Genomic DNA, 27500 nt, shown 5'->3' on the forward strand with positions numbered 1-27500 from the left:
ATTTAACTAGGCAAGTCAGTTAAGAACAAATTCTTATTTTCAATGACGGCCTAGGAACAGTGGGTTAACTGCCTGTTCAGGGGCAGAACGACAGATTTGTACCTTGTCAGCTCGGGGGTTTGAACTCGCAACCTTCCGGTTACTAGTCCAACGCTCTAACCACTAGGCTACATGGTCAGAGGCCTTCATTACATGGTCATAAGCCTTCATTACATGGTCATAAGCTTCATGTATATATAAGCACACTATGTCCTTGTATTGTAATACATACAACATCATTATGTACTTGTCTCTCAAGTATGATCTCGCAACTATTGTACTCTGAAAATGCTCCCATACTCCCCTTCTCTTTATCAACCTAATGTCTGTCAGTTTGTGGACTTGTGTATCTTGTTAGGCTGTGACTACTGCGATAAGATTGCAGGCCTTGGCCCCAAGAGAGCGCTGACTCTGATCCAGCAGCACCGGACTATAGAGAACGTAGTACTGAACATCAACAGAAAGGTACGTTTCCTCCCTGACCACTGCTCATATTACTACAATACAGATGACTTGGAGATTTGTGCCAATGCATTTGCAGAAGTCTTTAATAAATCTGGATTAAACATACTATTAAACCAAGGAAATAATCAATGTAATTTGTTCCCACTTCACAAGATGAACATATATTAATTAATAGTTATTTAATTTTTCACTCCTATTGTCAGAGTTGTGTGTGTATAGGTGGCAGGGAAGTCAGGCGCAGGAGAATCTAACTGAGTGTAATGTAGTTATTTAATATCAAATAAACAAAACATTCTCCAAACACTAAATGTAACAATAAACAAAGTGGGTGAGAGGACACGTCTCACACCAATACAAACTCAATACAACACTGAATAACAAACAATCTCTGACAAAGACAAGAGGGGAAACAGAGGGTTAAATACACAACAGGTAAAATGGATCAATGATGGCTAGAAGACCGGTGACGTCGACCGCCGAGCACCGCCCGAACAAGGAGAGGCTTCGACTTCGGCAGAAGTTTGTGACACCTATGCTATGTCCCTGTCCATGGACTATACCTAGAATAACACTCTCCAACCCTTCCTCCTCCAGAACCACCCTGTCTCACTGTTCTGGCAGTACCAGGAACACCACCCTGACCGAGCCCCCTGACCTGGATTGAGCCGGATGACTAGGCCCTGGTCCAGGTTCTGTGCCTTGATAAACAAGTCAAGTACTGTTCTGGTCCTGTATAACACCCATTTGGAATTAGACCAGGGGTCAAAATGTATCAAGCGTCTCAGAGTGCTGATCTAGGATCAGGTCTTCCCTGTCCGTGTAATCTTCTTCGGTGTGTTCTAAAAGCTAAAACTGAGACGTTGGTTACATGCGACCCCCCTTGGTGTGCACAACTCTAATCATCTGGATCTTGCAGTGCATGTTTTATGTCCATGGTAGTAATGTAAAACTGTATTCTTCCATATGTATGTGATATGTAGGGAGTACAAGGATACGCGGTCGAATGGCGAAATTCTGTGAGCGGAGAGGGAGGGCGACAAGGCAGGAGGACGGAGCAGACAACCCCGCATGGAGGAATTATTCCGCGTTACGCGGAAAAGCCAGCAGGCCAGCAGGCCTTCATCACATGGTCATAGGCCTTCATTATTTTAATGTCACCTCACCTTTTTACGGTGGAAGTACCTACTGAACTCTATATCTCATCATAAGGCCCAGAGCCCTGTATAAAGATAGATATGTAGAACTTCATTAGGCATTTAATTGATGCCAAATGCTTCATATTGCTTTGGAGATCCCCAGACTGTATCAACTTTTTACATTGGTCCATCATGTCCAGAACAGCTCATGTGAACAGTGAATTGTACAGCGATTTTCACAGTTGTTTATAACCTCATCAGTGTAGGTATGCCTTCTTTTTGATGGATCACCTTTCATGTATTTGGTTATATTGACAGTCTCTCTTCTTGATACAGTTGAAAAGTGTTGAAAACCATGTTTTCTTCTGGGTTGTGTTCAGTAGGCTCGAAACAGGATAAAACGTTTTGAAATAGAGTGAAGGTACTACCTGAACTTGTCCAGTAAGAGCACAGGTTTTACTTCTCTGTTGCATGCATAATGATTTTAAAACCTTGTGTGCTCTACTGAACATGACCCTGTACTGCTGAACTGGGAGTAGCCTGGTTTCCTAACTCTTCCTGCATTCAACAACGTCACATTGCTTTGGCTAAAGCAGAAACAGATTGGAATCCAGGCTAAACTGAAAGTGCTGTTTGCACCTAACAAACTGGATTCCAGGCTAAACTGAAAGTGCTGTGGCACCTAAATCGGCCAGTGTATTTCTAGTATGTATTTAGTCATTGTGTTGTCTGAAATACCAGTCCTATCTCTCCCCTTGTAGCCGGCTGAATATTCCATCGCAGCCAAAGGAAAGAGAGTGAGTCCAAGTGACACTGTCCTCAGATGGTGCCTGGCGGTAAAGCAAATGCATCCTGACTAACCAGGGGCGTTCGCCGATTCTGTTGCAAAACATTTCATAAACAAAAGCAAAAGGAATTAAATGGGGAAGGTCATAACTTAATTTGTCCAATAGAAACTCTCGTTTTGCAACTGTTTGGACTAATGATTCCACCCCAGCTGTCTGACAGTGAAGAGGATGCCCTAGACTGTTACCATGGTTCCTCCAGTCTTTGAATAAAATTATATTTACACTTTACCGGTTGTACATGCTGTTGGTCCTTTTGACGGTAAGAGGTGGAGATAAATCCACAGGAAAGTGTTCTTTACCTGACTTTTTGTGGTGCCGGTTGGTTCTGTCGTTTGTATTTTCAAAGTGATGCAAAAATAAGTAAACAGTAACCGAGTGTAGTCGACCGAATAACGTTTCCTCGCAATCAGCTGGAAGTGTTTGCCATTCGGTTAGGCTCGGACATAGTGTGTAAATATTTTGTCACGTGCGAATTGCATCAGTATTGAAAATGCAAACGAATATGACGTTACAGACCAGCATACTGAAGGGACCATGAAGGTCTACCTGAACATGGAGCTGTGCAGATCAACTGATCTATACACTTATTTAACTTCCGAACAATAGAGAATAAACCGATTAGTGATTCGGGACAGCGACTACCTCAGGGTCATGTTCATTAGGCACCAAGCGGAAGAAAATGTACTGAAACGGGGACAGACTAACTGGACATGTCCAATTGGTCATTCTCATATTTGTTTTCCGTTTGAAAACCTTGTGTGCCCTAATGAACACGGCCCAGACCAACTCCCAGTGTGCGAGTAAACAGGATGAGCAGAGTCGGGGACTCATTGGCGAGAACAGTGCAACCACTGTCCGTGGGACCTTGCTAGTTCCTTCAGCCAAAACAGGAGACGATTGATTTATATTGAGGGAAGGGAAATGGGTGGACACCTGCTACCCTCAAACAGTGCCACATTCTAGGAAAATTACTTTCTTATCGTGACGAACTGACAGGATCATGTCAAAGTTGAGACCAAAACTCCAAATGGTGCCTTTTGGAAGAGGAGATTCTCTTAAGTCGTTGTTACAAAACATAATCAGTGTGATGGTAAACATTGCATTTACTATTAAACTGCTATTCATCAATGTAATGTTGTCGAGTGGTCATTGCTGCCCACCAGTAGGTGTCAGTCACGCTGCGGTTAGCTGTCTAATACACCTGTAAACCAACGAAGAAGAAACGTGTCTGTCCCACTAGACCTCTGCAAGGTGTCTGAACCACCGCTGTCGAGCCAAGACATCCCCTGCCTAGCCCTGGATTAATTTCTCCCACCATTTAGCAGCCCCTTTTCTCAACCATGGCGACGAGTGCGAAGCGAAAACAAGAAGAGGCGCATCTTAAGATGCTCCGGGAAATGACTAGCCAGCCCCCGAATAGGAAGTGCTTTGATTGCGACCAGCGCGGCCCGACTTATGCCAACATGACAGTGGGTTCCTTCGTCTGTACCACCTGTTCTGGCATCCTGTAAGTACTGTGTTGACCATTGTTATGCATTTATGTGGGGTTGATTTTTAAAACAAGCTAAAGTCGTTCTTTATGGTGTATTTTAGTGGTTTAGTTAATATTACTTATCAAGCTCCCCAACACCGCATGTAATGCTATCCAACGTTAGCGAAAGACTAGTATTGATTTGGCAGGGTCGCAAAGCCTGTACTTTGATGTAAGGAGAGGTTTCAATTACCAATCTTTAAAAGTTCAACTAAAGTATTGTTTGTGCCGAAAATAGTTGTCTCAAGGTTTGTGTGTGTGTGTGTGTGTGTGTGTGTGTGTGTGTGTGTGTGTGTGTGTGTGTGTGTGTGTGTGTGTGTGTGTGTGTGTGTGTGTGTGTGTGTGTGTGTGTGTGTGTGTGTGTGGTGGTGGTGGTTGCTGATAAAAGGCGTATTTGCCCAGTGTGTCAAAACAGCACGTCACTGGACCACCGGCGAAACTCTTGCCCAACCTCGGCTCTTTCCCAATCCAAGTTTATCTATACCATAAACGTAGTTTGGGACATCCGTTGCTCACTCCTATAGGTGTATATAGTTTTGGCCTCTGCAGAAATGGTCGCATTTGTTGCTTGCCAAACACTTGTAAAATACCTGAAGTAATTCAAATGCATATGGTTTAGAGACCACAATAGGAAGGGACTACTGACAAAAGCACAACTGATGATAAAACGGATGATCTCACTCCATATGTGAAGGCTAAGCACATTAAAGCATTTTGTGAGTGTATAGTCATGTTGTGCCTGGTCATTGTAAAATTATTGACACAGAATGCATACTCACCAATTGTTCCTCTCTGCTATCGTTACCCCCCCCCCATACACACACACACACTCTAGACGAGGCCTGAATCCCCCCCACAGAGTGAAGTCCATCTCTATGACCACCTTCACACTACAGGAAATTGAATTCTTACAGAAACACACCAATGAGGTACTGACATTAATTCATGTACTTGTACTATGAAATGTGTACTTCAATCCTAGTCCTGGGGATCCGAGGGGAATGCAGCCTTTTATTCCAGCCTAGCACTAACACATCGGATTCATTCAAAGGCATTGATGATTAGCTTAGTCAGATGTGCTAGTATTGAGAATAAAATCCTACTGACCCTGTGGGTCCCCAGGACCTGTATTGAAGAACAATGGATTATTGTCTTTGTGCATGTCTGCCGTCTGAGTTTTTCTGTCTCAAGGGAGTTTATTGTCATTTCTCTTTTTCCTTTCTCTCCCCCTTCCCCACACACTTTCTATCTAGGTTTGTAAATACATCTGGTTGGGGCTGTACGATGACAAGACATTGGTTGTTCCAGACTTCCGTGAACCACAGAAAGTAAAAGAATTCCTCCAGGAAAAATATGAGAAGAAAAGATGGTGAGGAGCTTCACTCTTTTACTTTCTATCGTGTTAACGGAATATCTCAAAAAGTAGAGATCCTCCACTGTCTATTGTGATATATTCAGGGGTGGAATTGGAGGAAAAATCACTCTCTAGAGAACTGCCAATATAAAATCCTATGAATTCATGAACAACAACCCAGTTTTACATGTAAAAATTCTTACACCTTTGGAACTCAGTTCCAGCAATTCCCTGGATGTATTTGTCTTTATGCTTCTGTGAATACAGGTACGTCCCTCCAGACCAGGCGAGGACGGTAGCCATGGCCCAGGCCTCCAAGTCGGGCTCCTTAGCCAGCAGCACAGCCAGCACCCCGGAGGTCCAGCCCCCGAAAACCCTGCAGCTCAACAAGACCCCCCTAACACGTCAGGTATTGCTTCTACCTGCTTTCTTAACATATGGCATGATACATTTCAGGCTGATGTGCTTTTGAGTCATTTCCAAACAAATGATGAAATACATTTTAGGCTGATGCCCTTTTATCCATTTTCATAACTTGGTCTAGTCATATAAGTCAATGGGTGCAACCCAAAATGGCCCCAGTTATTTTAATTTGAAACATGTCATCATTGAGTATACAGTTGCCATGGTGCCCTAGCAGCAGCCTAAGCCGAGAGCTCCTGTACATTTTGTAAATATTTTTGTAATTTGTATGGTATTTTAACCTACAATCCTTTTTGTTTTAAGACTGAACCATTAATATAGCTAGCTATTAATATAATCAGAATCCACCACAACATTAAGACTGAAGCTGACTGAAGCTGTTTGAAGAGCTAGCTAATGTTAAAGTTAGCTGACTAGCTGTTTTGATTCGAATGCCAGCTAGTGTCTGGAGGGTGAGGATGGAGAGAAGCCGAAAGCAAGACTGCAAGACTGCAGTGATGAGGCTCGTAGGGAGGACGAAGTTACAAGGCTGCTATTTAATTATTATTGAAATGTGGTGTGCTTTCTGGTGCCACATGACTGCCATAGCATCATCCAAGTGGGTGCTTAATTTTGGTAGCTAGCTACCTACCTTCTACGGAGTCCATGGACAACAGTGGCTTAGCTCAGACTTCATCTGACTGAGTTCTACTACGGAAAAGTCAGAGACGGTGAGACACCTTGACGACATCACACTTCCTGCCTGCCTCTGGACTGTCTCTCCCTGCTTGACCCCCTTCCTCAGATGACCACTCAAGCCATGAACTTTGAACTTTCTAATGGCTGTCCATTTCATAACGTTGTGATGTTGTTTTTCTAAATTACCTGTCTTTTTTTTGTGCTTTGAAGTGCAGGCACTTTAAGAGTCTTTGAAAAGCGCTATATACGTTGAGAAATTGTTATTAATTATTCCTCATGGTTTCTCTCTCCCTCCGCCAGTCCCCGATGGTGGTTCGTTCCCTGGCCCATCCCATAGTTCAGGAGAAGAAGTTTGACCTCCTTACAGACCTGGGTGGAGACATCTTTGCCGCTCTGCCCTCTCAGGCTGCCAGCAACGCCAATTTTGCCAACTTTGCGAATTTCCCCAGCCAATCAGGTAATAAGCCAATCAGGTTTCCCCAGCCAATCAGGTAATAAGCCAATCAGGTTTCCCCAGCCAATCAGGTTTCCCCAGCCAATCAGGTAATAAGCCAATCAGGTTTCCCCAGCCAATCAGGTAATAAGCCAATCAGGTTTCCCCAGCCAATCATGTAATAAGCCAATCAGGTTTAAGCCAATCCCCAGCCAATCAGGTAATAAGCCAATCAGGTTTCCCCAGCCAATCAGGTTTCCCCAGCCAATCAGGTTTCCCCAGCCAATCAGGTTTCCCCAGCCAATCAGGTAATAAGCCAATCAGGTTTCCCCAGCCAATCAGGTAATAAGCCAATCAGGTTTCCCCAGCCAATCAGGTAATAAGCCAATCAGGTTTCCCCAGCCAATCAGGTAATAAGCCAATCAGGTTTCCCCAGCCAATCAGGTAATAAGCCAATCAGGTTTCCCCAGCCAATCAGGTAATAAGCCAATCAGGTTTCCCCAGCCAATCAGGTAATAAGCCAATCAGGTTTCCCCAGCCAATCAGGTAATAAGCCAATCAGGTTTCCCCAGCCAACCAGGTAATAAGCCAATCAGGTTTCCCCAGCCAACCAGGTTCCCAAGACAATCTAGTAATGAGTGAGAGTGGCCCTCGCTCAAACTCCCAGGGGTAAATCCTAACTTCCATTTAGGTTGAACTTTCACTTAGTCATGCGTGGATGTTAATGGGAGACTAAGTGAAAATTGTATTTAAAGCAGCAATCAGCAGTGGAAACAATAAGACTATTGTTTTGCTATAAAGCTGATGGATGGGGCTGGAGAAATGTAACCACTCTCAAATTCATAGACCACTATGGATGCAAGGACTGACCATCCATGATATCAGAAAGATAGTTTTAACCATGTTTAGAGGATTTTTAGTGTTTGTTTACATTTACTTTGTTTACAAACATTGGAGTAAAACAAGCTTATATTTTGGGTTCTGACGGGGTACAACAGTTACTGTTTGAACTAAGCTCACGAGGCATTTATAAGTTATATTCTTCAAGAATCAATGGGTACATTTAATAAATTCATTAGTCCAAAAATGTATGTAGCAACTGCAGATTGAAATTTTTAAGTTGGATTTAGACATCGCCCAATATTGAGTAGATTTGAATGATTTGTCTTCAAGGAGTCAAAATGAAATAAATCTCCAGTTCATGCAAATGAGTTAAGAAGAGTAGTGTAGTTAAACTGTGAATGTGCCTAAGCAGGTACACAAGTCATTATAATGTTGTTTGTATGTTAAATCATTGTCATTTGCTGCTCCTCCCATTCCTCACATTGTCAGGGTTTTACCGTCACACCATTCCTCATTCCTCACATTGCCAGGGTTTTGTGTTTCCTCCTCTGTGGTTTGCAGTGACTAAGGTTAACTCAAAAGCTGACTTTGCCAACTTTGAGATGTTTGGCAACTCTGGAGTACCTCCGCATTTCAGGACCTCACCCCCCTCTCAGTCGTTTGCGTCAGGTACCGCCGGGTCCCATTCTCATACATACCCTCTCATTTACATTATTTAATTGCCACAGTGAATTATTGAAATGTTTGTTTGTATCAATTAATCCCATAAGGGATGGGTTGCTTATTGGTGGTTTGACACGAAAATGAAATGTCATTTCATTCATTATCTCTGTTCCAAGCCAAACAGGGGAACAGGTTAGCTTGTTTTTATCATACCATGTGTGCCTCTTTCTTTAGTGTGTTTGTGTCCATGTCCTTTCTCCTGTGTGTGAATGTGTGTATATTGACCCCTGTGTATGTCTCTCTCGCTCTCTGTAGGGCGAGGAGTCCCAGTGCCGTCAGTGGCTGGTGCTGTACCAGCCCAGTCCCAGCTGGGCACCTCGGCAGAGGACCGCTACGCTGCCCTGGCTGAGCTGGACAACGAGCTGAGCTCCTCTGCCCCCACAGGGAGTAGTGTCCAGGGGTGAGAGACAGACACCACTCCAAAACTTGGCACACATTTTTTGCCTTTGCATCTCCTCAAAAAAAAAAAAAAAAAAAAAAAAAAAAAAAAAATTGTGGTTCAATGAGCTAAGAAATGTATTCATGTTTTGTATTTAAGTGAATCTAGGAATTTGTTTGGAGCTGTGTTGGGAACCTCACCTGCCCAGACTCAGCCAGTCTTACCCAACATGCAGCAAGGCTTTGGAGGTGAGTGGATTGTTACACCTACAGTATTTTCTGAAATGGTTTACTCTCAAACATAATGAAAGCATGATGTCATTTCCTGTTGTTTCAGCCGTCTCATCCAATAACCCATTTGTTGCTGCTGCTGCCCCGGATATGGCCACCAACCCCTTCCAGACCAATGGTATAGCACCGGCCGCAGGTGTGTTTGTGTGAGCACATGAAAGTGCATACATACATATCAAGTGTGTGTGTTTGGGCCTCAGCCAGTTGTCTCTCTTTGTCTGAAATTGCAGTGTTTGATATCAGTAGATCCTGTACATTGAAAGGTTCGTTTGTGTTTTCCACTGTGTTCATGTTACTCACTCCACCCCCTCCCATCTCTCTCTGTATCCTAGCCTCGTTTGGCACAGGCTCTATGAGTATGCCTGCTGGCTTTGGGAATGCCTCCTCTTACTGCTTCCCGACCAGTTTTAGTGGGACCTTCCAGCAGCCCTTCCCTGGCCAGGCCCCCTGCCCTTACCCCCAGTCGGGGGCCTACCAACCCCAACAACCTAATGGTATGTAGTGTAGTTTCAATCACAATATAGTTTGGCCGTAACATTAAAGTGGTGATTTCCAAAACAATTTTTATACTGTGACTTTTCTTGTGACCCTACACTATAAACAAAGAGCATGTTTCTGGCTAGTATCCACTCTGCAACTAAATAGCCATCATTCCACTATTTGGGAACCTAATTGGTAAAGAGAGCATTAAGCCTTAATCAGTTTTTTTTTCTCTGCATTGACAGGCCCTGGTGGATATACAGTCTATGGACAGACCAAGCCCTCCGTGACCCCCTTTGGGCAGCTCATGGCTGGTCCTGGGATGACCAATAACCCATTCATGGGGAGTATTTAATAGTGTGTATGTTTCCAGATCATGTCGAAGAACGTTTTGTGGTCTTTGATTGTAATACAAGTGTGAAACACTTTGTGCCTGACTTTGACCAACAAAATACAAGTGCAAACACGTACAATTTACTTACACACATACAACTTCTGCATGGGTCCAATGTAAAAACACATATGTGCGCCCTCTCTCTCTCTCTGCTAACTTCATGGATGAACGTTTGGCAGTCATGCTGATGGTCATGTATTTTACAATATTGATTAACCCGTTGTCTCCAACCAGGCGGGAGCCCCGGCCGGATCCTACCCCTCTGGAAGCTCCAACACCAACCCCTTCCTGTAGCGCGCCTCCCTCCCTGTCATCACCACCAGAGGGCAGCATACAGAACCTATTCAATGTACCGGCTCAGTCACACCTTGTGACTTGACAGTACATTTCTGAAACTCTGAAATCAAGATTTTCTTAACTATGTTTATGACACTATGAAAGACTATGGGATCGGGGAATGCCCTGGGACTTATACGGTCTCTATACATATTTTGTAGTTTATGTTTGACAGTATTATTGTGCATGTCGGCATTTGTATTCACGTTTAAAATAAATGTTATGTATAATTAGGACTTGACGTGGGTGGAGGACATTGCTGGTGCCACTACAATGTTTCTACCAGTGTGTTTATATGATAACTAACATGGTTGTATACAACAGGTCTAGGAGGGAACTGAGGTGACAGAGATTTTCTCATCGGGAACGATGACGATTAGATGTTGGTGAAGAATCAGGCTGGTGAACAAGGTGTCACCGGAGGCCATATTCCATATCATTTAATGAATTCCGTGTTAAAGAAACGATGTATTGTGGTTTCAATTGGCATGACGCCACTGCCTGCATTTACGGTGTCCGGGACTGTTATTTGGTGCATGATTAATACCACTATTACTTGGGGTGCCACCTAGGGTGCGTTCAGCAGGGTACAAGATTGTGTAGCAGGACCCCCCCTCCCAAATCCTAGATTTGACCCAATCAAATAAATTTTAAGAAAGTTAAAGCTCATTTACTGCATTTATACAATTTATAAACTCTAAAATGCTATTTGAAGAACAGCAAAAACAAGCTTAAATGACCCCAGCCATTATCACATTGGTTGCTGTTGCTCCATTCACCTCAGTCGGCCTACAAACACAGCCTATTAGCTATACGATTAGCCGCTACACATTAACTCACATTAACTCGGCACCGGGATTACAAACTAGAAATTAATACGTACAGAGGGATCTGTTAACAGAAAAGGTATTTTAGTAACAAAAGGTAAACAACTACATTTGCTTTACACACATATTCTTGTTGTTGCAGTTTTAAAGCTAATTTCCTGCAATTCTACACGTTTTGTCATGACTTATGCTGTGTTAATAGGACATGTGCCCAGTTGGTAATTCAACCATGATTACTACAAGTTTAGATAGTCTAGCCAGCTAACTAGACCCATTTACCAGTACCCCCAAAAATGGAGTGATTGTCAGTGAGTGACATGTAACAAGAGGAAAACTGCTGATGCACAACCAAGTTTTCAAATTGCACCGTGTGTATTTTACTATGCTATCTCAACAGTAAGTGGAGACCCCAAGTCGGTTCGTACATTTTTTTTAAATAAATGTTTTATTTTTTTAATTGTAAAGAATGACCGAGGTCCGGACCATTATACCTCAGTGACCGGACCTTGGTGTCTTCATATGTAGCTACGGCCCTGCGCATGTGTGTGTAAAAACACATGACAAGTTTGTATTTATTTGGAGAGATGGTTAACTTGTGCCCCCCAATCACTTTTAATTAATGCAATTGTGTTACTCGCCGTTACAGTAATACGTAAGTCAATGTGTACATATATAAATATATGTATAAATATATTAAAGATTTTTAACTGCAGTTTGCACTTGATTCTCATTTTTTTTCATTTAGAATTTGAGGTTAAAATCTAAAGTGAACAAAAATATAATCGCAACATGTAAAGTGTTGGTACAATGTTTCATGAGCTAAAATAAAATATCCCAGTAATGTTCCATATGCACAAAAGATTATTTCTCTAAAATGTTGTACACAAATTTGTTCACATCCTTGTTAGTGAGCATTTCTCCTTTGCCAAGACAATCCACCCACCTGAAAGGTGTGGCATAGAATCAAGAATCTGATTAAACAGCATGATCATTACACAAGTGCACCTTGTGCTGGGGTCAAAAGGCCACTAAAATATGACGTTTTGTCACACAACACAATACCACAGATGTCTCAAGTTTTAAGGGGGTGCAATTCACATGCGGACTGCAGGAATGTCAACCAGAGCTGCTGCCAGAGAATTGAATGTTCCTTTCTCTACCATAAGTTGCCTCAAATGTCATTTTAGAGAATTGGCAGTATGTAGAACCGGCCTCATAACCACAGACCACGTGTATGGTTTGCTGATGTCAACATTGTGAACAGAGTACCCCATGGTGGGGTTGTGGTATGGCCAGGCATAAACTATGGACAACGAACACAATTGCATTTTATCTATTGCAATTTGAATGCACAGAGATACCATGATGAGATCCTGAGGCCCATTGTCGCGCCTTTCATCCGCCGCCGTCACCTCGTGTTTCAGCATGATAATGCACGGTCCCATGTCGCAAGGATCTATCTGTGCACAATTCATGGAAGCTGAAAATGTCCCTGTTCTTCCATGGCCTGCATACTCACCAGACATGTCACCGATTTAGCATGTTTGGGATGCTCTAGAGTCTAGATCGACGACGTGTACAACAGTGTGTTCAGGTCCTGCCAATATTCAACAACTATGCACAGCCATTGACGAGGAGTGGGACAACATTACACAGGCCACAATCAACAGCCTGATCAACTCTATGATGGTCACACCAGATACTGACTGGTTTTCTGATCCACGCCCCTACCTTTTTTTCTCTGTATTTCCAGTCATATGAAATCCAAAGATTGGGGCCTAATGAATTTATTTCAATTGACTGATTTCCTTATATGATCTGTAACTCAGTAAAATTTTGTTCACTATAGCTCTTTACGAGGAAATGTTTTCATTGACTCAAGTATCAGGAAAACGTAGCTATTCATTTATACACAGCTACAAAAGTGACTTCAAACCAAAGAGGAAGTTGTAATTTTGTATTTGTTACATTGTAGCATGTTGCGGCAGGAAGGAGTATTGCAGCAGGAGGTGTTTCGTTACATTCTAGCATGTTGCGGCAGGAAGGAATATTGCAGCAGGAGGAGTTTCGTTACATTCTAGCATGTTGCGGCAGGAAGGAATGTTGCAGCAGGAGGAATTTCGTTACATTCTAGCACGTTGCGGCAGGAAGGAATATTGCAGCAGGAGGAATTTCGTTACATTCTAGCACGTTGGAAGTAAACTGAACGAACCCGTTCGTTGCCGTGGCAACCACAAACCAAGCGTCCAAAATGTCGACTTTGCTGGGGAAAAGTTTATTTGAAGTCAGTGGTCAAGGTCCTGCACCCAATAAAGACTTCTTCCAATTTTCTGTTACCAAGACAGAGGTAAATCTTTTCGTGTTATGTCCTCTCTAAAATGTAAAGTATTTAATCATTTTTTTCTTAAGACATTTCTAAGCTAACGCTAGCCATTTAACTCTAACGCTACAGTAATATTTCACTCTTAGTTTAAGCCAACGCGTTAGCTAGCTATAATAACGTACATGTCAGTAACGTTAACGTTAGACACATAACAATATAATCTAGTAGTAGCTTGCTCGGCTAACTAACAAATAAAGGCTATGCCAGAAAGCTGGCAACAAATAGTTCAAGTAAATAGCATTAGTAACAAATAGTCAGCAAAGCCATTTAGCTAGCTACATTAAATACTGTAATACCACTTGCTCTGCAATACTCATAGGCCTATATTTTTCAGGTAATTTGGAGATGGTGGAAGATTTCTCTGAGAAGTGATGGTAGGAACACAAAGCCAGGAGAACTGAGGGAGTCTCACAATGACTACTTGGATGACAGCCTGTTTCAGAGTAAGGTGCCCAGTGTAGACTAGCCCTCAGCCCACCTGCTCAACTTACAGCCCACCTGCTCAATTTACAGCCCACCTGCTCAACTTACAGCCCACCTGCTCACTAATAGCAAGATAGATAATAGCGTAAATGCCCAAAATAACCAACCCTATGCCCTCGAGTGAAGCGAATTACCATGCTAAAAATGACTGCTTTGATTGTAACCCAATCAACCCCTATTTAAATGATACTATTCCAGGCGGCTAAGTCGGCAGTTCTCATGATTTAGGTTCACAGGTGTGTCAGAAGGGTAGTTTCCAGGAGGGCAGATGTCGTAGAGGCAATGGCCTAGACCAGGGCTCTCCAACCCTGTTCCTGGAGAGATAACCTTTCTGTATGTTTTAACGCCAACCCTGTTCCTGGAGAGATAACCTTTCTGTAGGTTTTAACTCCAACCCTGTTCCTGGAGAGATAACCTTTCTGTAGGTTTTAACTCCAACCCTGTTCCTGGAGAGAGAACCTTTCTGTAGGTTTTAACTCCAACCCTGACACTGGAGAGCTACTGTCCTGTAGGTTTTTAACTCCAACTCTGACACTGGAGAGCTACTGTCCTGTAGGTTTTTAACTCCAACTCTGACACTGGAGAGCTACTGTCCTGTAGGTTTTTAACTCCAACCCTGACACTGGAGAGCTACTGTCCTGTAGGTTTTAACTCCAACCCTGACACTGGAGAGCTACTGTCCTGTAGGTTTTAACTCCAACCCTGTTCCTGGAGAGCTACCATCCTGTAGGTTTTAACTTCAACCCTGTTCCTGGAGAGCTACCTTCCTGTAGGTTTTAACTCCTACCCTAGTCTAACACACCTGATTCTAATAATTATCTGGCTGATAAGAACCAGGTTAGATACAACTAGGGTTGGAGTGAAAATCTACAGGAGGGTAGCTCTCCAGGAACAGGATTGGAGACCCTTGGTGTAGGGATTGTGTCCATTCACAGGTGTTGCATTTTTTTAAGCATCTTTTACTAGAAAGGCTTTTGAAATCGCCTAGTTGCTAGGTCAGAGAGATGGGGAGAATCTCAAAACCCATTGGAGACGGTCAGAGGGGAAGGACCTCTGACTTTCTCATCCAATGGGGTTTGAGAAGGAGAGGGAGCGCGAGGAGTCAAGGAGATGCAATTGAGATTCTCCCATGGTCTAATGCCCTTGTAACGGACTTTGGCTAGGTTGGGTACAGCACAAAAAAAAAGTTAAGCAACGTCCCTGTTGGTGGGCATGAGGCTAAGTGTTGACAGGTGCTGTCTGTGTAATCAAGTAGAGGCTGCTGAGGGGAGGACGGCTCATAATAATGGCTGGAATGGAGTCAGTGGAATGGTATCAAACGCATCAACAACGTGGTTTCCATGTGGTTGATACCATTCCATTGTCTCCATTCCAGATATTATTATGAGCCGTCCTCACCTCAGCAGCCTCCACTGGTGTGATGGTTTCCTAGGTCAGGTGAGTGTGGTGTTTGGCCCACGGATCCTTCAGTACAGCCAGGCACTATGTCAGGGCCACTATGACTACTTGGAGCGTCTGCCCGACCCCCTGCTTCTCCACATCCTGACCCATCTGGAACTGGAGGACGTGGCACGGCTTGGACACACCTCACACAGGTTCAGGAAGGTGAATGGACCCACTCTGTCTGTGTGAGACTCGGTGCATGCATTTAGACAGTATTACTGCCTATTTAAAAAAAAAAAAATTTTTTACCTTTATCTAGGCAAGTCAGTTAAGAACAAATTCTTATTTACAATGACGGCCTACCCTGGGCAAACTCCCCTAATCCTGACAACGCTGGGCCAATTGTGCACCCCCCCTATGTGACCCCCGATCACGGTCGATTATGATACAGCCCGAGATCAAACCCTGTGATGTAGACTAAATACTGCCTATGGTGTAGACTGTATACTGCCTATGATATAGACTGTATACTGCCTATGATATAGACTGTATACTGCCTATGATGTAGACTGTATACTGCCTATGATATAGACTGTATACTGCCTATGATATAGACTGTATACTGCCTATGATGTAGACTGTATACTGCCTATGATATAGACTGTATACTGCCTATGATATAGACTGTATGTGAATCCTTTTGTAACTACATATATCTGACTGGGTATATCTGACTGTAATTACGTGTTTTCCATTTTCATATTTCTATTTTCTGTTGGTTTATTTTCTGTAGTAAATCTGTTGTTTTTGTTTGTGGTTTAAACCCCTGGTGAGTTAACTGACGGAATGATTGACCGCAAACTCTGGTCTAGGTCCCTAACCACTGTTCCCTGTGTGTCTGTCAGCTGTGTCGTTCAGAGGAGTTCTGGGAGCAAGCGGTGCGCGGCCACTGCGGCGCCGTGTCGGCCGAGGTGGAGGCCCTGGCCCTGGAGCTGGGCTGGAAGAGCGTCTTCTTCACCAGCAAGTTGCAGCTGCAGAAACAGATCAGCCGCAGGAGGAAGAGGAGCCAGAAGCTACTCTGTACAGACCCGGAGCGCTGTGATGTAGACACAATGGTGGAGCGCAGTGAGGACCCAGAGAGCCACGCTGCAGATATAGAGCCAGGTTCTGAGTCGGACCCTGAGCCGGAACAGCTCTGTACAGACATGCAGCGCTGTGGGGTGATTGCGGGTCAGGGTCGTGGTGTGGCACAGGGGGACTGGAGCTCTGATTCAGGGAGCTCACTGAAATGACTTTTGTTTTATCTTTACACTCTAAATAGGATCCTTGAGGTTTCCATGCTGAGGATTAGAGGACGGCTTGATTTCGGGTGGAGACAGTACAAGTCGTTTTTTGATATAAATATGATGACTAGTGAATGTTTGATGAATTCATGTTAGTTATGCTTCTTGTCTTTCAAACAATACAGTGGCTGTGTTGTGTTGGAAGACAGTTTCTCTCATAGACAGTTGCCTGGCAGCAAAGGATGTTGTGGCAATGGCTGGAGATGTTAATATGCATTTTTACCTGCTGTTGCGTTGTGTTGTACATGTGCCATAATCTTTTTCCTTATACAATTTAGCACGAGCAGGACAATACCATTCAGTGGAATGATTCAGGGAGGGCACGTTTGGTAAAAATAAAAGGATAAAAACCTGCCAGCTGTGTTCTCATAACATTTTTCTTCCTATTTGATATGGTTTTGTAAATATATATTATGTATTTTTACAATGTTTAAAATATAACAATATTTTAAACCTACAGTATATTCTATATGAAATCCTTATCTCAGCTAAATAACTTGAGGACCAAAGGGTCCAATCATTTTAACATCCTTCTAGTTAATAAATAGGGAAAGTGTTCAGTCTGATCTCCACTCATGGACCTTCACAGTCACTAGTGACAAACCCTCCTGGCGCAGGTCAGATGTTAACACACACACTCAGCATAGCTCACACACCTAGGAGCACAATAATTTGCTCCACCTACTGTTTAATATAGAATTTTGCCACACTGAGAGGCAGGTGTTGACTCTCAGAACAGGCTATTCCACTAAACCCACGGATTAGGAGGCAGTTGATAAAGAATCTGTAACTAAATGCATGGCGCTGGTGACACGTGACAGAAAATACAAGGCAAAGATATAGAAGGTCACAGTTACCTGAAAGCAAAGGGCTAGCAGCCACAGTAGAGACACTCATACTGTATATGTTGGCACCATTAACCCCTGTGACCTGCCAGAATCAGCAGAAGCGATGTCCAATGACTCCAACTATGATGTGGCAGTGGAACAGAATACAGGTAAGAAATGGCTATTTTTTTCCAGCTGTTTTTCCTCCCTGTAATTTTTCTTTAGTCTCAACCTATGAGTTTGCTCTATCTTGGGTTTACAGTCATTGTATTGTCATTGACGTCCTATGTAGTTTATCAAAGTATCAAAAATAATCTCACTCGTGCCTTTATGTGGTTTAACTTCACATGTTATTTCTCAGTTTTTTTTTGTCTTTCCTCTACTCAGGCCTTTTAAATGCTACTATATCTGGGGATGACATAGGGCTGCTGGACACAGTAAAAATGTGTGTCCACGGGGGCATCTTCCTGACCACCTTTTTCTTGACCTACCTCATTGTGGTGACAGTGTTCCACACAGCCGATGCTGCGCCGCAACGTTCGCTTCGTTCTGCTGTGCCAGCACTGTGCCTGTGTGACCAGCTTCAACGCGGTGGGCACCATCCTGCACGGCCTCCGCGCCCTCTGCGTGCCCATTAACCGCCTGACCTGCTGGGTCCTTTTTGACTTCCAGGTGGCTCTAGGCCGTGGCATGGGCATCACCCTCATACTCATGGCCCTCAACACCTGCCTGTCCATCCTGCGGCCGCTCCACTACCCAGCGCTGATGCGTCGCATTCGGTCTTCCGTCATGGCGCTGGCTTGGTTCGTGGCCCTGCTCAACCCGGTTCTGTTCACTGTCCTGGCCTGCGCTCAGTCCTCTTGGGCCTATGTGGTGGAGCTGGACCCCGTGTGCTCCACCACGCTGGAGAGTCCCGCGTCTCGGTTCAGCAGCCTGGCGCTGGTGGTGTTCTTGGTACTGCTCATCATGACCAGCTACGTGCTCATCTACATGGAGGGCTGCCGGGCGGGGCATTTCTCACGCTCCAACAGCAGCGGGCGCCGCACCATCCTGATCCACATGCTACAGATGATCCTGTACCTGCTCCCTCTGGTGCCCATCATCACCAGGTGGAAGCAAAATATGGCCGCCACAGTGACCAACTTCGTGGTGTTCCTAGTGGGGCAGGCACTCAGCCCCGTGGTGTACGGCCTGCGTTGCCGGGAACTCCGAGAGCAGCTTCCCTACTTCCTCCCCCGCTGGACAAAAGTTTTCCAGACCTGCAGCGACACCACAGACTGCTCTAGTACAGAGACCCCCACTCAGCACTGGAACTGCAATGATCTCCAGAACCGCGACTAGTACAGGGAACGTAACCAGCGCAAAGACCACACTCAGCATCGGAACCTGTGCTACAATAGAGACTAAAGCCAGTATGGAGTCTGCTTCATATGAAGGACTTGGAATACACTTAGAGAGCCCAGCAAATACAGAAACCACAGTGTGCACATGGACCAATATAGAGAAGGAAGCCAGTGACGTAACTGAAACTAGTATAGAGACTGAAGCCAGTGGACTGACTGAAACTAGTATAGAGACTGAAGCCAGTGGACTGACTGAAACTAGTATAGAGACTGAAACCCGTGGACTGACTGAAACTAGTATAGAGACTGAAGCCAGTGGACTGACTGAAACTAGTATAGAGACTGAAGCCAGTGGACTGACTGAAACTAGTATAGAGACTGAAGCCAGTGGACTGACTGAAACTAGTATAGAGACTGAAGCCAGTGGACTGACTGAAACTAGTATAGAGACTGAAACCCGTGGACTGACTGAAACTAGTATAGAGACTGAAGCCAGTGGACTGACTGAAACTAGTATAGAGACTGAAGCCAGTGGACTGACTGAAACTAGTATAGAGACTGAAGCCAGTGGACTGACTGAAACGGACTGAAACTAGTATAGAGACAAGTGAAGTGCAATCGTATGAGGACATTGTATGATGATTACTGAACCTGCGGTAGACAATGGTGGCGATTGAACATGTAGAATCGTCGGGAAAAGAACAGATAAAATGTCAAACACTTGTTGGTTATTGTTTGGTTTTCACTTTAATATTGGTATTGCGTGTTGTCTGATTAGACCTGAGTTCAACTATATCCGTATTCAAGTATATGTTATTTAAATACTCATTTCTGACCACTTTCCAATATTCCACTTCTCTTTGTTAAAATAACTGGCGGAAATGGATAGTAGCGTTAAATGTAGAATATGTAACAATACTGAGCACTTTAACATGTTGACTGATGATATTTTATAATATTTCACCACTACTTTCCCTTAGGTCAAAAATCCTCACTAATCCTCGCTAAAAACAAAACGAATTACCCGTAATTGTGCCAATTACAAAAAGTATGAGAACAGGTTTAGCCATCTACTTCGGATATCACAATAGATTTACTAGAAATTTCCAAGAATCTTCAAACAATATAAAGTAAACTTAGAAAATCATCAATCAACTGTTGAACAGGAAAAAGGCTTCTATGGCTCTCACATCTCAATTTAATGTTGGAAGAACTATAGTGATCCTATATACACTGCTCAAAAAAATAAAGGGAACACTTAAACAGCACAATGTAACTCCAAGTCAATCACACTTCTGTGAAATCAAACTGTCCACTTAGGAAGCAACACTGATTGACAATAAATGTCACATGCTGTTGTGCAAATGGAGTTGACAACAGGTGGAAATTATAGGCAATTAGCAAGACATCCCCAATAAAGGAGTGGTTCTGCAGGTGGTGACCACAGACCACTTCTCAGTTCCTATGATTCCTGGCTGATGTTTTGGTCACTTTTGAATGCTGGCGGTGCTTTCACTCTAGTGGTAGCACACAAGTGGCTCAGGTAGTGCAGCTCATCCAGGATGGCACATCAATGCGAGCTGTGGCAAGAAGGTTTGCTGTGTCTGTCAGCATTGTGTCCAGAGCATGGAGGCGCTACCAGGAGACAGGCCAGTACATCAGGAGACATGGAGGAGGCCATAGGAGGGCAACAACCCAGCAGCAGGACCGCTACCTCCGCCTTTGTGCAAGGAGGAGCAGGACGAGCAAAATGATCTCCAGCAGGCCACAAATGTGCATGTGTCTGCTCAAACGGTCAGAAACAGACTCCATGACGGTTGTATGAGGGCCTGACATCCACAGGTGGGGGTTGTGCTTACAGCCGAAACACCATGCAGGACGTTTGGCATTTGCCAGAGAACACCAAGATTGGCAAATTCGCCACTGGCGCCCTGTGCTCTTCACAGATGAAAGCAGGTTCACACTGAGCACATGTGACAGACGTGACAGAGTCTGGAGAACGTTCTGCTGCCTTGCAACATCCTCCAGCATGACCGGTTTGGCGGTGGGTCAGTCATGGTGTGGGATGGCATTTCTTTGGGGGGCCGCACAGCCCTCCATGTGCTCGCCAGAGGTAACCTGACTGCCATTAGGTACCGAGATGAGATCCTCAGACCCCTTGTGAGACCATATGCTGGTGCGGTTGGCCCTGGGTTCCTCCTAATGCAAGACAATGCTAGACCTCATGTGGCTGGAGTGTGTCATCAGTTCCTGCAAGAGGAAGGCATTGATGCTATGGACTGGCCCGCCCGTTCCCCAGACCTGAATCCCATTGAGCACATCTTGGACATCATGTCTCGCTCCATCCACCAACGCCACGTTGCACCACAGACTGTCCAGGAGTTGGCGGATGCTTTAGTCCAGGTCTGGGAGGAGATCCCTCAGGAGACCATCCGCTACATCATCAGGAGCATGCCCAGGCGTTGTAGGGAGGTCATACAGGCACTTGGAGGCCACACACACTACTGAGCCTCGTTTTGACTTGTTTAATTTTGAGTGTGACTCCAAATCCAGACCACCATGGGTTGTTTTTGTGTTATATTGATGTCAGCACATTCAGCTATGAAAGAAAAAAGTATTTAATAAGAATATTTAATTCATTCAGATCTAGGATGTGTTATTTTAGTGTTCCCTTTATTTTTTTGAGCAGTGTATTTTCTTATTTAACCTTTATTTAACTTGGCAAGTCAGTTAAGAACACATTTTTATTTACAGTGACAGCCTAGGAACAGTGGGTTAACTGCCTTGTTGGGGCAGAATTACATATTTGATCTAGCAACCTTTTGATTACTGGCCCAATGCTTTAACCACTAGGCTGCCTGCCGCCCCTATAATCCTATAGTGATCCTATAGTGATCCTACATTGATCAAATAATCCTATAGTGATCCTATAGTTATCATATAGGGATCCTATAATCCTATAGTGATCATACAGTGATCCTATAGTGATCATACAGGGATCCTATAGTGATCCTATAATCCTACAGTTATCCTATAGTAATCATATAGTGATCCTATAGTGATCCTATAATCCTATAGTGATCCTACATTGATCCTATAATCCTACAGTGATCCTATAATCCTACAGTCATCCTATAGTGATGCTATAGTGATCCTACAGTGATCCTATAATCCTACAGTGATCCTATTGTGATCCTATAGTGATCCTACAGTGATCCTACAGTGATCCTACAGTGATCCTACAGTGATCCTATAGTTATCATATAGGGATCCTATAATCCTATAGTGATCATACAGTGATCATATAGTGATCCTACAGTGATCCTATAGTGATCATACAGGGATCCTATAGTGATCCTATAATCCTACAGTTATCCTATAGTAATCCTATAGTGATCCTATAATCCTATAGTGATCCTACATTGATCCTATAATCCTACAGTGATCCTATAATCCTACAGTCATCCTATAGTGATGCTATAGTGATCCTACAGTGATCCTATCGTGATCCTACAGTGATCCTACAGTGATCCTACAGTGATCCTATAGTGATCCTACAGTGATCCTATAATCCTATAGTGATCCTACAGTGATCCTACCGTGATCCTATAATCCTATAGTGATCATACAGTGATCCTATAGTAATCCTATAATCCTATAGTGATCATACAGTGATCCTATAGTAATCCTATTGTGATCCTATAGTAATCCTATAGTGATCCTATAGTGATCATACAGTGATCCTATAGTAATCCTATTGTGATCCTACAGTGATCCTATAGTTATCCTATTGTGATCCTATATTGATTTGATTTATTTGGATCTCTTTTAGTCCCCATTTGGACTAATCTTCCAAGAGTCCTTAAACATTAAAATACAATTTATAATACAAACACATTTCCACATATAACACACTATTACCAACATACATAATATACTAACATAATGACCCAATAAATACTCAATCTAAAAAATATTGATTCTTCATCTAATATAGTCCTACAACATTTCTATGTATTATATTTAAATCGTTTTAAAATAATGCTTAAGTTTATATATTGAAAGGTTTCTGGTTTGCTCAGTTAATTTATTACATCGCTCTAAATCGAAATGTTCTTTTGCCTATTTCTCTTTTCTGTCTGGACAACGCATAGATGGTGGACAATCTATTCCTAGTATTTACTGAATGTCTGTCTCTCACCAATACCATTGTGAATAGAACTTGGCCGTTTTAAATTATGTATATTATGAAATAAAAGAAGCATGTTTTTTTCAATTAACTTATCGATTGATGACCAACCAAGAACATTGCGCATGGCTGCAACAGAAGAACCATATCTCCACCTTAAAACAATCCTTGCTGCTTTGAAGACCATGATAAGCAGTTGTTTAGCTGCACTCCCAATAGTTTGGTTTCTGCCACTTCTTCAATTTGTACTCCTCCCATACTTAACTGTATCCCATGCTGTTTTGGCGTTTTCCTAGTGGAACAGACCAACATAACTTTGGTTTTCTTGGTGTTTAAACAAGTTTGTTTTGGCAAACCCACTCCCTAATATTCTCCAAATCTCCTTGTAAAGCTTGCTGTACCTGTTGAACCGATTGTCTTGCTGCATAAATTGTAGTATCATCTGCAAATATAGTAGCTTGAGTTTCAGCTAAGGCATAGGGAAGGTCGTTGGTGTATATTAAGTAGAGAAGTGGCCCAAGGCAGCTGCCCTGCGGTATTCCACGGTTTAACACATGAGGGGAAGAAAATGAACCATTGATATAGGTGGACTGTTTCCTGTCAGTTAGATATGACTGTACCCAATTCAATGCTACTTCCTTTAAAACCATAACGCATTAATTTTGTCAAAATTATTTCATGATCCACTAAATCAAATGCTGCACTGAAATCTAAAAATAGTACACCCACAAACTTGCCATTATCAATAGAATTGAGCCACTGGTCAGTCATGTCAACCAATGCAGTGGTAGTGGAATGGTTTTTGCGATAAGCATGCTGATTGGCTGTAATCAGACCATTCTTTTCCATGTACTCCCATATTTGTCTACTCACAATACCCTCCAATATCTTACTGAGTGTAGGGAGTAGACTAATTGGTCGACTATTGGCAGGAGTAATGAACATTTGAACATCTTGGCCATGTTCTGTTATAATCTCCACCCGGCACAGCCAGAAGAGGACTGGCCACCCCACATAGCCTGGTTCCTCTCTAGGTTTCTTCCTAGGTTTTGGCCTTTCTAGGGAGTTTTTCCTAGCCACCGTGCTTCTACACCTGCATTGCTTGCTGTTTGGGGTTTTAGGCTGGGTTTCTGTACAGCACTTTGAGATATCAGCTGATGTACGAAGGGCTATATAAATAAATTTGATTTGATTTGATTTGATTTAATGGGTTCTTTGCAGTCTTTCGGAATAGGACACAGTTTCGCATGCTTCCATACATTTGCAAACATCCCCTTTTCCAGTGAACAGTTAAATATGTATCTCAGAGGAACTGCAATATCGGGAGCAGCACAGCGAAGCAAAACAATTGTCCATAAGACCATAACCTGTAGATTTACCATCAGGTAATGGCTTCAATAGGTTTAACACCTCCACTGACACAGTTTGCAGACTAAAAGAGCAGATCTTGTTGCTCATAATATGATCATCAATCCAATAGCTTGTTTGGAAGAATGGGTGTTTACATTGTTGCTCAGTAATTACATTTTCTTTGTAAAAAAATCTGCAAAATGATTGGCAATATCAACTGGTTTTGTTGTTATTCCCCTGTCAACCGCCACACTAGATGGGCATGATGAGATAGATGTACCAAGTAAGCCCTTAACTGTGTTCCATACCTTTTTACAATAATTTTTACAATCAGTAAAAGCATTGTTGTAAAATAACTTTTTTTTCCTTCGATTCAATTTAACTGCATAATTACGTAATGTTCTATAATTCTGTTCATCAATTTCTAATTTTGACTTGGCTGCTAAGACTTTTGCCATATTTCTTTGAGAAAAAGCCTCACCCAGTTCACCATCAATCCATGGAGATGGACGAGCACCCACGGTGCTCTTTCTTATAGGGGCATGATGGTTCATTACCTCAGTGAGCAAATCAATAAAAAAAATTGTAGCGTGATTTAAATCATCCTCTAGATAAATCAGCTCCCAGGGTACAGCAGCCAAATCATTTAGAAATAGCTCATGATTAAATGTTTAAACATTTCTCTTGACCACAATCCTAGGGGGTATCTTTGGAACCTTGGTGTTCATGGTTATGGTCACAATATTATGGTCTGTCCAGCCCACTGGCATTGATCTGGCTTTAAGGATTGCAATTGTATATTACAGAAGATCAGATCAATGCATGTGTCTGAACGATGACCCAATTTAATTGATGATCGAGTAGTATCATTAACCATTTGTTTCAAACCACAGTTCTTGGCATATCTCATCAATTTTGTTCTATTCGAATTATTGTGATCCTTCCAATTTATATTAAAATCACCCAAGATAAATACATCTCTGTTGCTATCTGTGGCCTGGTCAAACCCAGTACATAAGTTATCCAGACAGGACACCTTAGAGCTAGGAGGTCTATACACACATCCTACCAATATGGCTGCCTGGTGAGGCAGATGTACTTGAGCCCATAGTGCCTCTATTTGACATCCATTAAGGTCGCCCCTTCTCTTAAAAGGTATATGATTCTGAATGTACAGTGCTCCACCCCCACCATTCCTATTCCAGTCCCTTCTCAGTAGACTATATCCATCAATGTTAATTTGCCCATCATTTACAGATGCATCTAAATGCGTTTCGGTCAAAGCCAAAATATGAATATTATTTAAGTTGACCAAGTTAAAAACCTCTTATATTTTGTTAGGAAGGCTACATATATTAACCTGAGCTATATGCAACCCTTTCCTTATCAAGTAGAGATCAATAGAGCATGTATTCATTATAGTTGAAGTTGTCGTAAAACACTACAACACACAAATTCTGATTTGAACATTAAATTAAAATAGCCAGGGAGTTACTCCAGTCTCGATATAGTTGCCCGTTGATGTAAATTTTATCCATCACTATGGAGACTCGTTGATTCAGTGTTACGGTTTTCTAGGTGTGAAGGATAGTCGGACCAAAATGCAGCGTGTAGATTGCGATCCATGTTTAATGAACAACGTGAAACACGAATAAACACAAAACACTACAAAACAAAGAACGTAACGAAAACCGAAACAGCCTATACTTGTGTAAATAAATAAAGCGATAGGAACAACGACACTAAGGACAATCACCCACGACAAACTCAAAGAATATGGCTGCCTAAATATGGTACAGAGACAACGATAAACACCTGCCTCTGATTGAGAACCACTCCAGACAGCCATAGACCTTGCTAGATAACCCCACTAGCTACAATCCCAATACATACACACCAAAACCCCAAGACAAAACACACCACAATACCAAAAACCCCATGCCACACCCTGGCCTGACCCAATACATGAAGAAAAACACAAAATACTTAGACCAGGGCGTGACAGAACCCCCCCCTAAGTTGCGGACTCCCGAATGCACCTCAAAACAATAGGGAGGGTCCGGGTGGGCGTCTGTCCATGGTGGCGGCTCCGGCGCGGGACGTGGAACCCACTCAGTCAATGTCTTAGTCCCCTCTCCTCGCGTCCCTGGATAGTCCACCCTCGCCGCCGACCATGGCCTAGTAGTCCTCACCCAGAAACCCACTGGACTGAGGAGCAGATCGGGACTGAAGGACAGCTCGGGACTGAGGCAGCTCGGGACTGAGGGGAAGCTCGGGAGTGAGAGAAAGCTCGGGAGTGAGAGAAAGCTCGGGAGTGAGAGAAAGCTCAGGCAGGTAGGTAGATCTACCAGATCCTGGCTGGCTGGTGGTTTCAGCAGATCCTGGCTGACTGGCAGATCCTGGCTGACTGGCGGATCTGGCGGATCCTGGCCGACTGGCGGATCCTGGCCGACTGGCAGATCCTGGCCGACTGGCAGATCCTGGCCGACTGGCAGTTCTGGCAGATCCCGGCTGACTGGCGGATCTGGAAGAGTCTGGTTGACTGGCAGATCTGGAAGAGTCTGGTTGACTGGCAGATCTGGAAGAGTCTGGCTGACTGGCAGATCTGGAAGAGTCTGGCTGACTGGCAGATCTGGAAGAGTCTGGCTGACTGGCAGATCTGGAAGAGTCTGGCTGACTGGCAGATCTGGAAGAGTCTGGCTGACTGGCAGATCTGGAAGAGTCTGGCTGACTGGCGGATCTGGAAGGGTCTCGCCGACTGGCGGATCTGGAAGGGTCTGGCCGACTGGCGGATCCTGGCAGACTGAAAGATCTGGCTGCTCCATGCTGACTGGCGGCTCTGGCTGCTCCACGCTGACTGGCGGCTCTGGCTGCTCCATGTAGGCTGACAGCTCTGGCGGCTTCTTACAGACTGGCAGCTCTGGCGGCTCCGTGCAGACTGGCAGCTCCTTACAGACTGGCAGCTCTTTGCAGACTGACAGCTCCTTGCAGACTGACAGCTCCGTGCAGACTGGCACCTC

At 43.6% G+C, this 27500-nt stretch overlaps 3 protein-coding genes and 1 long non-coding RNA gene across 9 annotated transcripts; all 4 read left to right on the top strand.

Moving 5' to 3' along the window:
- Window positions 1-3679: 3679 nt before the first annotated feature.
- Window positions 3680-11891, top strand: agfg1b (ArfGAP with FG repeats 1b). 5 transcript variants are annotated; one of them, XM_042307996.1, is made up of 12 exons: window positions 3680-3995; window positions 4855-4948; window positions 5273-5388; window positions 5641-5782; window positions 6775-6931; window positions 8312-8419; window positions 8729-8873; window positions 9012-9100; window positions 9189-9278; window positions 9475-9636; window positions 9868-9983; window positions 10251-11891. In XM_042307996.1, the coding sequence occupies exons 1-11, from the start codon at window positions 3829-3831 to the stop codon at window positions 9975-9977; spliced, it is 1380 nt and encodes a 459-aa protein (XP_042163930.1). In that variant the 5' UTR covers window positions 3680-3828; the 3' UTR covers window positions 9978-9983; window positions 10251-11891. The 5 variants fall into 5 exon arrangements, with proteins under 5 accessions (XP_042163930.1, XP_042163931.1, XP_042163929.1 ...); XM_042307997.1 differs by having other exon boundaries at window positions 9868-9979; XM_042307995.1 differs by having other exon boundaries at window positions 9021-9100; window positions 9868-9965.
- On the top strand, window positions 7113-7523 carry LOC112227218. The gene is made up of 2 exons (XR_006080192.1): window positions 7113-7143; window positions 7198-7523. It is a non-coding gene; the product is annotated as an uncharacterized LOC112227218 (long non-coding RNA).
- Window positions 11892-13181: 1290 nt separating the features above from the next.
- LOC112226504 (F-box only protein 36-like) lies at window positions 13182-17120 on the top strand. Of its 2 annotated transcripts, none has more exons than XM_042308393.1 (4): window positions 13182-13526; window positions 13897-14005; window positions 15421-15650; window positions 16334-17120. In XM_042308393.1, exons 1-4 carry the CDS (start codon window positions 13431-13433, stop codon window positions 16718-16720), a joined length of 822 nt encoding a protein of 273 aa, XP_042164327.1. In that variant the 5' UTR covers window positions 13182-13430; the 3' UTR covers window positions 16721-17120. The 2 variants fall into 2 exon arrangements, with proteins under 2 accessions (XP_042164327.1, XP_024246627.1); XM_024390859.2 differs by having other exon boundaries at window positions 13184-13526; window positions 15478-15650.
- Window positions 17121-17722: 602 nt separating this feature from the next.
- Window positions 17723-18939, top strand: LOC112226404 (olfactory receptor 1F12). Its single transcript, XM_024390792.1, has 3 exons — window positions 17723-17768; window positions 17986-18035; window positions 18118-18939. Exons 1-3 carry the CDS (start codon window positions 17723-17725, stop codon window positions 18937-18939), a joined length of 918 nt encoding a protein of 305 aa, XP_024246560.1.
- The last annotated feature ends 8561 nt before the right edge of the window (window positions 18940-27500 follow it).

This window comes from Oncorhynchus tshawytscha, linkage group LG28 (genome assembly GCF_018296145.1).
Source record: "Oncorhynchus tshawytscha isolate Ot180627B linkage group LG28, Otsh_v2.0, whole genome shotgun sequence".
In the NCBI taxonomy this organism is placed as follows: domain Eukaryota; kingdom Metazoa; phylum Chordata; class Actinopteri; order Salmoniformes; family Salmonidae; genus Oncorhynchus; species Oncorhynchus tshawytscha.

What these genes read in the sequence shown, in the direction of transcription:
- agfg1b (XM_042307994.1), top strand. Translation starts at nt 3,829, where the DNA reads ATGGCGACGAGTGCGAAGCGAAAACAAGAAGAGGCGCATCTTAAGATG. An exon ending in CCAACCCCAACAACCTAATG is followed by an intron (nt 9,637 to 9,867) that starts GTATGTAGTGTA and finishes CTGCATTGACAG; the next exon opens with GCCCTGGTGGATATACAGTC. An exon ending in TGACCAATAACCCATTCATG is followed by an intron (nt 9,966 to 10,250) that starts GGGAGTATTTAA and finishes GTCTCCAACCAG; the next exon opens with GCGGGAGCCCCGGCCGGATC.
- LOC112226504 (XM_042308393.1), top strand. Translation starts at nt 13,431, where the DNA reads ATGTCGACTTTGCTGGGGAAAAGTTTATTTGAAGTCAGTGGTCAAGGT. An exon ending in TTTCTGTTACCAAGACAGAG is followed by an intron (nt 13,527 to 13,896) that starts GTAAATCTTTTC and finishes TATATTTTTCAG; the next exon opens with GTAATTTGGAGATGGTGGAA. An exon ending in CCTCACACAGGTTCAGGAAG is followed by an intron (nt 15,651 to 16,333) that starts GTGAATGGACCC and finishes TGTGTCTGTCAG; the next exon opens with CTGTGTCGTTCAGAGGAGTT.
- LOC112226404 (XM_024390792.1), top strand. Translation starts at nt 17,723, where the DNA reads ATGTCCAATGACTCCAACTATGATGTGGCAGTGGAACAGAATACAG. An exon ending in GGCAGTGGAACAGAATACAG is followed by an intron (nt 17,769 to 17,985) that starts GTAAGAAATGGC and finishes TCCTCTACTCAG; the next exon opens with GCCTTTTAAATGCTACTATA. An exon ending in ACATAGGGCTGCTGGACACA is followed by an intron (nt 18,036 to 18,117) that starts GTAAAAATGTGT and finishes TGTTCCACACAG; the next exon opens with CCGATGCTGCGCCGCAACGT.